Genomic DNA, 13394 nt, shown 5'->3' with positions numbered 1-13394 from the left:
TTTATTATACCCCATAACTTTCTGAGAAAATCTGTAGCTGCCTTCTCTGTTGAATGAGAAGGTTTCTCCAGATCTCTCAAAACTGAGTCCTTAGCCAATACCACTTTAAAATCCCCTAGCATTTCAAGTCGTCCTTCCAAACTCTGCTGTGGCTGGACTTCTTTCCTGAGGGACAAAGGAGAAGTGATGAACTGTAAAACATGAGAACACTGATACAAGCAGGGGACGAAATGTGCAGAGATAATCCCACAGGGTCTCATAACAAGTGAAAAGTTACCCAAAATCTTTCCATGGATCAAAATCAGACTCTGAATACTCACCTGTGCCCTGGAGCAGTTTGTTTATCTCTGAGCTACTAAATTCAATTTGAGTGCTATTATGACCTTCACCTTAGCATTTCTGTAAAAACAAATTCCCTTCCCATCCCTCCAAAATTGAGCTGAAGCAGTCTGGCAGTTTATCTGCTAGGCACATGAATATGTCTTTGAGAGGAATTAAGGTTAGGTTCCTGTAGTGATATAGAATAATTCTCATATTAATTGATCAATTTTCTGGGAACTACACTGCAGTTGCTCCTCAGTAATATCAGTACAAATACAAAAAGTGAAAACATAGCAAATAATTCAACATTTTGAGCCAAAATAGTGCCATGTCTTATAAGACACCTGACAAAAAATTATTTATTGAACTTTCAGCATAACCCTTTTTTCACTGATGTCAGTGAAAGGACCGGCAGGGAGGGTATAAATGGAGGATATAAAAATGGACTTTGCAGAGACAGAAACAAAGGTGCACTCTCAGAGAAGCTCTGGCTATGGACATGTAAAAACATCTTTACTCAAAATTACACTGAAGCACTAAAGTGCTGTCCTAGCCATAGCATCATAGAATCACAGAATGATTTGCAAGAGAGTTTAAAGTTTATCTCATTCCAAACCCCTTGCCACAGGCAGGGACACTTTCCACTAGACCAGACTGCTCAGACCCCCATCCAGCCCAGCTCCAAACATTTCCAAGGATGGCACATCCACAATTAAAGACACATCCATGTGTCCTCTGAAGATGCGATCAGTTATAATTGATAATAACACTAAAATGAAAATGAATGCACATTTTCCACTATTTAAGGTTTCTGAATATTTTAAATTATTTTTTACAATTGAGTCTTGTTTCACAGTGACTTTTCAGACTGGATTAAAAGGAATATTCTGAAGAGTATTATTTCTGAATAAAGTTCACCTACAGGCAAGATATGGGAAAATTCTGCAAGTCATTTTAACTAGAAAGACCTTAAAAATAAAAATAACTATCTATAAACTTTGCTGAAACTTCTGCAGTGGTCTCTTCCTTCCTCCATCTATTTATTAAAAACATCAAGCTTGTACTTGAATGATTGAAGTAGACCAGGACAGGTAAATTCCCTGATTCACTTTCTTTTTCAGCTTTGTTCACATTGCAGGATTGGCTTTTTAAAGCTATGTCTTCCACTTTCTGACAGAGAATGGTGCCGCAGCACAAATGGTTATACAATATACAGAGTGTGCAAATATTTGTAGAGCTATTTCTGTAAAATTCTCTCAACCTCAAGGGGCATGAACAGTGATTCTGACAACCATTCATACACTCGGGATTTGTATTTATCATAAGTGTTAATGAAATAGGGTCAGAAGCAAACCCCTGAAAAACAGAACCTGTTAATTGTCCTGATGAAAGACAAAAGGCAGCCTGCAAGGCTGCGAGTTCGATTTACCAGTTAATTTCTGCAGGCAATTTTTTAATTTTGCTCTTAATGTTTTTATTTTATTATTTCTCCTCTGGATTTGGTCATTTGTGGAATGTGCTGTGGGAATTCTTTCACTGGGCTATGTTTCAAATGGGCAGTCCCACTACGTTTTTTTCTGTACTCTAAATATTGAACTATCAAAAAATGCAAATCCCTCTGAAATGTTTTTGCAATGAGTTTTTGTGCAAGAGGGATTATAACATAAAGTGATATATCAGCAATTCGGTCACCTGGTTTTATATGTGGACACACAAATATGGTATAAATGACCACTGCAGAAAATCTTCAATAACTAGATTAAATGTACAAATAAAGTAGATGGATCCCAGAATCACTGGAAGGTTTAAGGTGGCAGTGACCTCAGACTTCATGCATGGCTACATGAAAAGCTAGACCAACCTTCTCAGAGCTTCATCCAGCTGAATTTTACCAAACCCCAAGGATGAGGCATCCACAGGGCATCCACCACCACCTGTTTCTGGGCTGAACCACTCTTCTAGTGAAAACTTCTTTTGCTTAAGTCTAATCAGATCCCACAGATAGACTGCTGTTCATGGCATACCACCATAACCTAGCCAGACAAACAAGACTTACCTGGGCAGCGTGGAGTTTTGTGGGCCACAGCAGTACCACTGATGGGACGGCCATTGGGAGTGACACACCAGCAGTATCCAGTGTAACTGTGGCACTGAACCTGTCAGAAACAACAAGAACCATGTGCAGCTTGTCAGACACATGCCTGTTATCCCACAGCACTCATGGCATGTGAGTACAGAAACTTACCCAGCAAACTGTATGGATAAAACCTAGAACAATAAACCACCATGGGCCCATCTCAGTCCTACATATGATTTTTTAGCATAAAGCATATTTCAGGCTATGTGTGGTAGGTCCTTCAGAATCAAATGGAAGAGAAAACTATTGAACTATGTGGTTGTTTACACCCTGTCTTGGACGAGTGAGGTGCAGGTGTTATAAAAGCCTCACAAGGAAGTTCCTCAAGGGACACATAAACTGTTCCTGAAACAAGCAATCCTGAGTTTTTTCCCACATAGAGAACATATTGTTCCACCCACTGAAGGAGCAGGACAGAGTGCTTCTGCCAGCATTATTCATATCCCAAGCTGTCAGAAAGGAAACTCTTGGAATTCCTCTTAAAAACCAATTACATTATATTTTCTAAGGGCCAATATTGCTTGCCTCATCATTCTTAAAAAAAGAAAAGTTGTCTTCTGCACAACTCCAGGATCAAAATGCAGTACAGAGGGGACAGAAGGCGATCATGATTGGAAAATATACCTCAGGATAAGCTTCTAACTGTGTTACTTCTGAATTCCGTGATCTAAGTAAATCAGTTTCAGGCCACATGCTTGTGAAGAAATTAAGCAGAGAATATAGAAGGATTCTGTATGATTCATGATTTAGCACTTAAGATATGGATTCCAGTTGCAAGATTTCTGGTTCAAATCAGGAACAGATCACAAATTCCAAGCATTTTACCATCTGATGAGTATTCAGGGGGCTGCAAGAATGATTCAGCTGCCTCATCCTAGAAGAACAGGGAGTGTATTACACGAACAGTGGTAATGTTTGGCTCTTTTGCTGGCCAACTGTGAAAAAGAGAACAAGGACTCAACACATAACACAGATTTTCCTTCCTTTTTTTTTTTTTTTTTGACGTGTTGGTACAAATTACATTTAATTTTGAAATTACATTTCCCTCCGTTATATTTGTCTCTTCCTTGGCCTTTTCAAACACACATACTCTGACCTTCCAGTCATGCAAGACACGGAATAAAAAATTTTCAACCTGACTATATGTTCCATCATCATTGCATTCTGGGATGAACACTTGCTGAAATTCTTTGCGTGCTTGTTCTTGGGTGTACTTCCTCTCAGCCACACACCTGGAAACATCTAGAAAGAGATGAGGTAATTCAGTTGGATTTGCAATATGAAAAAAAGATAGGTGATCATCCATATTATGAAAGACAACCCTGAGACTTGTGCAAAGAGAGTAAGAATTTTAATAAGTGAAAATGTACAATCAACTTGCATTATTTTTAGAGAAAACAAACCAATGCAGGACAATAATTTCTGGACAATAAACCATAATGGGGAAATGAAATTGAGAGATGCCTGGACAGACAAACTTTCTGTTCCAAATGCCACCAAGGAGGAGAAGCCCAATCAGAGCTTTTCCTCTCAATTTAACACAGCAATAGCTGCCACACTGCACACACCACAATATTCTTTCAGAGATGGTGGCAGCAACAGCTTTCTAGTGCTTCAGGAAAGGCAAAGGAGGCAGCAGGAGCACAGCTGCCTTGTACTTCCTACTTACTGCAGCTAGGCAGCAACTTCAGCTGTAACTACAGATGTCACCACCAGGCTGGTAAAATAAAAATATATATGTGCACACTGTACAGTGCAGGAACTTATTGGGAAGGTGATGAAATAATAATTTTGGATATGAATGATTCATATTATGCTAAAATTCAATGTGACAGTTTATGATTTAAGCATGGGACATCAAGCCTACCACATGGTCTGTTTTGTCCACTGTGAGGTCTCTTGCACCACCTCCTTTGTTACTTGGTGTTGGTCTCCATCCAAGAGACCAAACAGCAAACCAGCCAGCTTTAATTTGGTGGAGTTTCTATTGTCTAACAAACCATATTGTCTACTACATATGCTTTATGTCAGTTATGCAGCCAAGAGCTTAAAAAAGACACATAACATAAGTTGTTGTACCTTTTACACTACAAATTTTAGCATGTTGCTGATGCAGAATCAGAACTGCAGAATCTGCTTGAGCTAAGCAATTTCAGGAAAAATGAGAGTACCAGGCAAGCTTAAGGTAGTATTAATGACTTCAAGATGTGACTGTAACATCTGAATTAGAATGATTTCAAACACACGAGCAGAGAAATTTGCTGCCTCTGATCCCTGTTTGGTTTAAAGACTCTTTGACAGAAAGTGGTAAATCCCATTTTAAGGCTAAACTTGTTCACTGATTACCTGTGAGACAGTGGTGTTGTGGTGATTCATTAATGCTTGTGCAGTTCTTCTAAAGCATGGGAACAGCCTTTCTAGTCCATGCAAGGTGCAAATTAAACAGAATCTGAACAGTGAATCAACTGCACTTGACAGAAGTTTGCATTCCTAGGAGCACACAGGTGAGACAGCTGAATTCCCAGTCCCACAAGCACCCTCTCTGTGCCAGTGTGATCCAGACACACATTCTCAGAACCAGCCTGGAGACTCAGTGAAATGGCAGAAGTTTCTTTTTACAGGGTAGATCCTTCACTTGTCACTCCCACTGAGCTTTGGATAACTCACTTGGCAACATTAGCATTAAAAAATCCCTTCAAGTCCTAGGTAATCTGGTGTGGAAATGTAGTGTGGAAGTCTAGCATAATGAGGACAGAAACTTGTTCTCAGTATCTGCATTCTGAAAATAAAATTGGGGCCCCTTAGTTCTATTCTTCCTATTTCCCTCCTGATCTTGGATTCATGTGCACTAGTTCTGTGTGTTAGTTTACTCTTCTCAAAGGAGCACTATGAGAGTTCATGCTGCTCATATGCCCCAAATACAAATAGTTTCACTCTGAAAAACTGTGTTTCAGTCTTAGCATAATTAATTGTATTCTGCTGTTTCAGGAGGGACACTTGCAGAGATGAAATGATAACTGGAAGGGACAGAGAAGTTCAAGCATCCAGAAATGTGAGAAAGAAAAATAATAAGGAACTGAATTCATTTTTATTACAGGACTTTAATAGCTGTTGGTTGTTTTTTTTTTTTTCTCCAAGGGAGAAGTATAATCAATGTACTGTACAGCTCAGGTAAAATCTGTAATGTGTGCACTGCCAAAGATTTTTTTGGGGGAAAAAAAAAAGAGTCATTTTAAGCAAGCTTTGGTGTCGTAAGCATTCTTCTGAGCATGGTTTGGTTATACAGTACTTAATAACATGTGGTTTTAATGTAGCTAGTATTTTAACTGAAAATAAATCACTCCTTTGTTGGACCTCTGTCCTCGTTTTTCTAGAATGACATGTGGTTTAAATGTCTAAAAGGAAAAGTGATATAAATTCCATCACATAAGGTCTCTGGTATAGAACCAGCAGAGTTGTAAATTATCTGCAATAGTTGAATTATCATAAAAATATGCCAAGAAGAGTTCTCCAAAGCTGTCCACCACTTGTTCCTAAACAGCCTGATGCTGTAAAGGCCTCATATTCATGGATGATCTAATATGCTTTAAAATCAACAGTCACCAAATTTATTGGAATATAAAATTCACATTGAAGTCTTATTTTGTATTATATAACCATGGAAATATTTTAAACCTGTTGGATATTACTGTGCTTCAGTATACACAAAATAAAACCACGAGGAAGGTATCTTATCAAGTTAAGGATCTGAAAGCGTAGAAAGTCAAAATATTATTTCCAGTTCTGTTGACCATTAAATTGATAATTCAGAGGAGCTAAGTTCCTTCAAATAAAAAAGAGGCCATTGAAAAAAGAAATTATAATATTTTCTATAAATTTGTAAGATTACACCATCTGATTATCTGCCTCTGTGCCCTGGTTGCGATGCCCTAAATATCTGTTGCATAACTTCCAGAAATTTTTCCAAGGAAAAAGAATTCAAGATATTTAAGGCCTATACATTTATGCAAAATAACAGCTGAAAAAGGATGAAAAAATTATTTCCTGACATGACTGAAGAAAGGCTGAAACATGAGTTCACATCAAAATAGCAGACAAGAGATAGTTGCAGGGAAAATTTGCAGCTCCTTGCATGCATAAATAAGTGATGGGTGACATCCTAATCCATAGGGAGATAAACCTTCAGCATGACCATTGCTCAGGACCATTGAGGAAAGGCAAATCTGGGATTCTCTGTACAAAGTCTCCTTTGACTGCACCCAGACAATTCTTGTCTACAGACTCCTCTGTGCACCTTGTAGAAGTTCGGGTAGTGCTGCACATGAAACTCAAGTTAATAGGATGAGTCTAGATTTATGTGTTTTGCCAGAATTTAGTTTACATAAATGAATCAGTCAATAAATAAATACATCTAAGGGGATGGGTGACAGTAAAGTCTCACACACAGATACAACTTTGCTATTTATCTAGGTTCATTCAGATCAGGACAGACCCTGATTATTTTGAAATTAAGACCAAGAATGAAAGGTGATGGGACTGACCCAGTACCTCTGTGCTGAATAATCAGCCCACAGCTTCTGACTTTTCAGCATTGCCCCTTACAAAAGCAGGCTAGAGCCTTACAAGGTGAGCAGTGTCCCTCTGGTGACAAATCTGAGAGCAGAGGGGACTCTGTGGCTGTAAAGTTGTGGAAGGATGACAAGCACTGTGTAACGCAGCAAAGCTTTTTTTTTTTTTTAATCTGTTTTTGTTTCAATTTTTGGAACTTTCTAGTGGAAAAATAAGGGGCTTGAAACTGTTATAAGTTTCTTATTAGAATTCCCACTATACTTTATTTCTCTTCCTAACTAAAGTATTAATAAGGAAGCCAGCAGGCTCAAACTGGATTCTGGTATATGACCTGGTGAAAAGGCCATTAGCTTCTAAGACCAGTTAAAATCTGGCTGAAATGCAGCCTAATTTGGCTATAGTCATACAATGAGAAGAACTAATTTTGCAAAGTTGCATGTCCAGCTGTAATTTGGAATTGTGTCAATGACTAACTCAGTGAGACTTTATCCTCTCAACTCCAGGTAAATGGGTTTTTACATCCCACAGCCTTGCGGGGAATCGGAAAAAAAAAATATCTCCTGGCATAGAAATTGAGCATGAGTTTACCTTAAATCAGCTCACTGGGACTCTGTTAGCTGTCAAACTGGATTGGTACAAGGCTCATTGCATTTTAGCACTGCATGCTGGCCAATGTGTTGATTGTACCTCTGTGACTTAGCACCAGGACTGCAAAAGCAACCAGAGGTTTAATAAGATGAACACATCTTGAGGTGTACAACAGAAGATAAAAATGAGTATATGGGAGTGGACAGAAATGCACAGGACTTATGAGAATACAGAGCTGTAGCTGTTTGGGCAGGTCTTTCTGAATTGCCCTAGTGACAATTCTGACTTCCAGGAGGGACCGGTGACCAGAAAGCACAAACAAAATAAAAAGTCATCTTAATTCTGATTTAAGTTTCTCTGTGCAACAGGGAAAACTTTCACCTGTGAAGTGGTGCCACTACATTGCTGCAGGACCTTCCTGAGATAGAACTGAAGTCAACAGGAAATTCTGGAAATAGAGTTAACCTCACAAACAGTACCAGCCTGACTTGGAACTAATCTCATTTTATGCTTTATTTCCAACAGTACAGCTCCGAAAACACTGAGCTTCAGGGAAAAAACATGCACCAACTTCAACTGTGCTGGCTAATCCTTGAATAATATATCAAACAGAGGGAAGTTTATTACTGCAAAGTAGAAGTTTATCATTATAACAATGACACAAACTCCTCAAGGGTGTAAACACCATCTCTAAGGTGACATTCAGTACAATTGATTTACAAGCATTTTGGGGCTCTATAGGGAGTTCTAACCCAGATTCTCTCATGGAAAAGTAAACAGCTTGCCAAAAGTATACATAAATCTCTTGCAAAGATTTCAATTTAGTTCATCCAGTATTTTTTTGGTTTGCTATGCATCAGAGTAGGAATAAAAATCCCTTTCTCAGTCCAAATACATGGAGCAAACTTTGCTTGCTTTGCAAGAGATTATTGTGTTTGACACAACCTTGTTATTTATTTATGAAAAAATACACTTCATCCTTTACTTACTTATTTTATTATAAATGGAATATTCTGTTGAACATATCAGAAACATTTACTACTTTGTAAAAACTATATATGAAGTGGTTAACTTAATCATTTGATGGTTTCCTTGAGAGCTTCCCACAGAGTCAGCTGTTCTTACACTAAAGAGAAATCCTTTCTAAAGTCACATAGATGTGAACAACCAGACCTAGTGTAGACACACGTAATCCGAACACCTTTCACTGCTTCCTTTTGCACCTCTATTGTGCCAGAATACCTGTGTACACTTGTCCTTAAACTTAGAAACATGCAGTGCAACAAGCTCTTTCAAGTTAGCTGTTCACCTGAGCATTTACTGAATTGTCCTACAAACCAGAATTTATTTCTGCTTCTGTGCTTCTTTCCCACTGCTGTTCCTTTTTGGTAACCAGTAGTGATATGATAAAAGTCAAACAATCTTAATTTGAAGTTAATTTAGCACAAATATTTTATTCAGAGCACAAGACACCACTTGTTTATGGAATAAACCACTCATGAAAATTTCCCATTCTATTTGACCTAGGTCAATGTATATTGTAAAGAACTGATTGTGTCTAACAGCAAAGCAGATAAAAAACTGTAGCCTCTAGTGATAGGAAACACGTAGCAAACTATACATGCTGAAAGAATCAGTTTTAAAGATGCAGGAATATTAGCCTCTTGGGTTGGAAAGGATGTCAGCACAGACATTTAGCCTGACACAACCATAAAATAATGACTTTCTGCTTCGTGACAAGAGCTGGCCAACTCTTTCACTATTTATTTTTATAGTTGCTTTCTGGATTCAAACAAAACAGCAGCGCAATCTTAGCCTAAACCCTCCTCTATTGGCATCTAACAGTCAGAGCCAGGCAGTGTGGGGTTACTTTGTTGTTTTCTTTTTGTTTTTGCTTTTTCTTTTTTCCCCCTACATTTAGCAACCACACAGCCATTTAGATATCTAAGCTCTAAGATAAAATAAGGAATGCTGTGCTGGATTCCCTCTTGGCACACTATTTCAGTTTGCTAACAGTCACATTTGGAGAGATACAGTCTGATTAGAACTGAATCAAATACTTCAAGAAAAACTAAAGCAACAGCTTTCCCATTTTTTAGATGCCAAAGGCTACATTGGCTTTCTGAGAAGAGCAGAGATTTGATAGTTTGGATAAGTCTATTTTGCTAATTCTTGCACTGAAATCTGAGAAGGTCTGCAAAGGTTTGTTGTTCTTAGTCTTTGGTGTAGTATTATTGCTTTAGCACTCTCCACTTCTTCTAGGACCTTCATTTTTATATGATGTCTGAAACTCAAACTGAAAATACAAGAGTAGAAATGAAAACTCCACGAAAAACCCAGAAAAAGATTACTTTCAAATCAAATTGTTGTATTACATATTTGATTTTATGAAGACCCATTTTTTGTGCATAAAAATGCCCTTACATGCATTATGTCTATGCAGTCTGGCTTCAGCAAATTCTGCTTGGAGAAATGTTATCAATAAAAACCGATAATTTTAAAAAGAGATAAACTCTATCTCCAGAAAACTGTGGATACTATCCCAGTGTTACTTGTCTGGTGTTCTAAATACCACTAGATACATTTAAAAGAACAAAGAATATTCCACAAAAATATTCCAAACTTTATTCATTTCCATTAAATACTAGAAAGTGTAATCAGAAGCCAACTCCACCTGTTTTAAGAGATAACATAATTTGTAACTTCTATATGTAGATCCTTCTACATGTGGATATTTTGTTTGTCACCACTTTTACTACAGTGGCTTGATGGGTAACATCTTGACATATAATATAAATGAAGACTCAAAACGAAAATGAGGTTGGGGCTGACAAGTATCTGTACCAGGATTGCTAGCATCACAGTCTAAAAACTTGCAGTCATCCTACAGATTAGACACAGTGTGTACAGTGAGAAAATATGTCTGAAAAAGGAGAACACAGCTCCTACCTGAAAGCATTTTAAGACAAAAATCTGCCATATAATCAATTTCCTCTTGTAAGGTTTATTTTCAATAATCCCAAAGGTAGTACCACTTCTCAATATATTCTTTTTTAATATGTTTTTCGAAACAATGAAAAAACATGCATTGTTCTTGTTTGGTTTTTTTTTCCATCATTAAAGATGAGAAGAAAAAAGAAAAGGGAGAGATGAAAAGGGAGAGGTGAGGACACGCAAAAATTGTCTTGTTTTCATGGTACAGACTGTCCAAGGCCTCACTCTGTTCAAGTTTATTTTTAAGACTGACACCTTGGTCCAGTCCCACTTTCACTCATTTCAGTTAGAAAAAGAACCATACCTACTCCCTTCTTTTTTCTCTCTCCAAACGAAACCTCTTGGGAGCGTGTTCCCCCTCCCAGACACATCCCGCAGGGCTGCCTTCCAGGCGGCAGGTGCAGGGCCGAGCCGAGGTCCCTGCCCACACTCCGAGCTCAGGCACTGCCAGCACACGCCAGGCTCACGCTCGCCTGGCTCACAGGCAAACCTGAGCTGGATGGCAGCCTCCATGGGAATCCTGGAAAAGGTGTGCACTCAGAAACCACGGCCAGCTTTTACTACTCAGTTCTCCAGCTAATAGGCAAGAGTAATGTCTCTCCAAATTATGCTTGGGTTCATTAATTATGGGACCAAGATTAACTTGTGGTCTCAAAACAACTACTGCCCAGCAATGCCTTCATTCTCTGCACAAAGGGAAAAATCCTATTAGCGTGTTTATTCAAAGGCAGAAATTTCAATTTATTTAAGCATGCTTTTAATCCATTCATTAACTCATTGTAATCACAGTTTAAATGAGTGAAACTTTTCACTATTCCTGAAAGCCCTAATTTAAAGAAATAAATGCCAAGCATTTTCTTCTTTAAGGAAAGCAAATTGTAAAATACCTGTTTTATGAGAAATTTCACTCATATTTTGATGTGCTTTGGTTCTTTATGTGACTTGTGAGAATGAAGGTATTACCTTTTGTTATATCTATAATAGCTCATAAAAACCAGCATTTTTAAACAGTAAGGCTCTTTAAGATACCATAAATGAATTAAGGTAAACATTTCCTACCTAGGGTTTTCAACCAAGAAACGGGATCTACAGAATACAATGACACTACTGCGTGTGATGGCTCTCCCTGGTGTACTCACAAAGCAGCAAGCCATTTTTGGGGCCACATCTACAAATACTGAGTATGTACTCAGTGTTAGATCAAATTCCAAACCCCTTGGAAATTAAATATCACTGTGTAAAGCTCCTACATTGCCCTTTTTAGAAAGGACCACTCAGAGATTTGTGCAAGTCCAGTTTAGCAGCTGCTTATACACCCAGGCTTCTGTTACATGATGATAGTGAAGTAAGGAAATGTGATGTGAGCTGGCAATGGTGATTTTATAGTGATTGGCAATTTGCATCAAAACTCCAGCCAGCCATTAGAGAAGTCATATTTTAGTGAAGTACTGGTAGAGAAGCCACAAATCCAAGTGCCTCAGCTGGGATATTTTAAGAACTCTGTCTCAGGGTAGAGGTATGCTGGCAAGATACATATGAATTTGTTTTTTCATTGATCACAATGCCAGAATACCAAATATTATTACTGAGCCGCTTGCTTAATACATAAAGAATATTAATCTCCAGGGCCCCAGTTATGGGCCAGGTATATTCACGTAAAAATAAACTGAGAAATGAAATTAGTATTCTTAATGCTATTTAGGAAACAAAAAGTTCAACAGAAAAAGAAAGTAAAAAAAAAAAGCTGAACAGCCTTAAACCTATAAAATAAAGCACCTCTGTGCATGCTGCCTGCTGGGAGCAGTCCTTGGCCCATCTTTTCCCTGAGCCACAGAGACACAGTCTTCAGGAGAGCACAGCTGGCCAGTGCCCAAAGCACAACAGGCAGAATTTATCATCTTACCTGCCTGGCACTCACACTGTCTCCTTGCATTGCTTAATTAATTTCTGCAGACATAGTATCTATTTCTTTCTGAGGAGTTTAAAAGCAATTATATTGCTTTTCCACTTCTTGTATGTTTTGTTCCTTTGGCTATGCTGGGCCAGATTTACTGTGAAGCATTTGTGTGTGCATGCGGTTGATCCCCATCACAGGTGATATTTTAACAGTCCTTCCTAACTGTTAAACAACACAAGTAGTATTTCTCAGCTGTCAACATACATTTATTTATTAGATTCGTAATCTCATTGCACAGTAAATGTCTGTGTCGAGCAAGTGGCAAATCTCCAGAACTTTGGAATTAAGATTTTGTTTGGAAAAATCTCCAAAAATGTGAATGGTCATCTACAGTGTACAGAGATTATTTGAGATCTTAGAAACTCCAAAAATAGGCTGGAAACTTTTTAAGATTTTAACTTCTTATAGCATTTCCAAGCTTAGCAATTAATTCCAGCAAAGGCTGAAAATGGACTTAAAATAAAAAATCATAAAATTAATGCCTTCAGAAAAAAACCAGAACAGTCTCTTTTGATGCTTGTTTTGATAAAGGTGGGTTGTCTTTCAGAAATGAGAGGAAGGTTGAGGGTTCATTTATTTTCAGCTTTGTATAAACTGTTTTGATCTCTGCTGCAACCATCAGGAACTAGAACAGAAGTACAAGAGAAAAAAATTGTTTAAATGATGCCATTTTACTGTGATCATTTAAGATCTAGAATCTAAAAATTATTTCCTTTGCAATGCCAAAGAATTGCCTGGGCTGAGCACTCTTGCTGTGAATGGAACTTGAATTAGAAAGGGAACCAGCACACACAGAGCAAACTATCCCTTTGTGCTTTTTAGTATTTA

The 13394-nt window shown here is 38.0% G+C and overlaps 1 protein-coding gene across 3 annotated transcripts in view; it reads right to left on the bottom strand.

The window, feature by feature from the left end:
• SMOC2 (SPARC related modular calcium binding 2) overlaps nt 1-13394 on the bottom strand; it is a 137742-nt gene that overhangs the window by 76812 nt on the left and 47536 nt on the right. For all 3 annotated transcript variants that reach the window (XM_058020508.1, XM_058020509.1, XM_058020511.1), the window contains exons 3-4: nt 3594-3700; nt 2378-2477 (exon numbers count right to left, since the gene is read on the bottom strand). In XM_058020508.1, the coding sequence (XP_057876491.1) occupies nt 2378-2477; nt 3594-3700 (207 nt within the window). The remainder of the gene's footprint in view (nt 1-2377; nt 2478-3593; nt 3701-13394) is intronic.

This window comes from Melospiza georgiana, chromosome 3, assembly GCF_028018845.1.
Source record: "Melospiza georgiana isolate bMelGeo1 chromosome 3, bMelGeo1.pri, whole genome shotgun sequence".
In the NCBI taxonomy this organism is placed as follows: domain Eukaryota; kingdom Metazoa; phylum Chordata; class Aves; order Passeriformes; family Passerellidae; genus Melospiza; species Melospiza georgiana.
The sequence above is the reverse complement of the archived record's forward strand: the minus strand, read 5'-3'. Positions and strand labels throughout refer to the sequence as shown.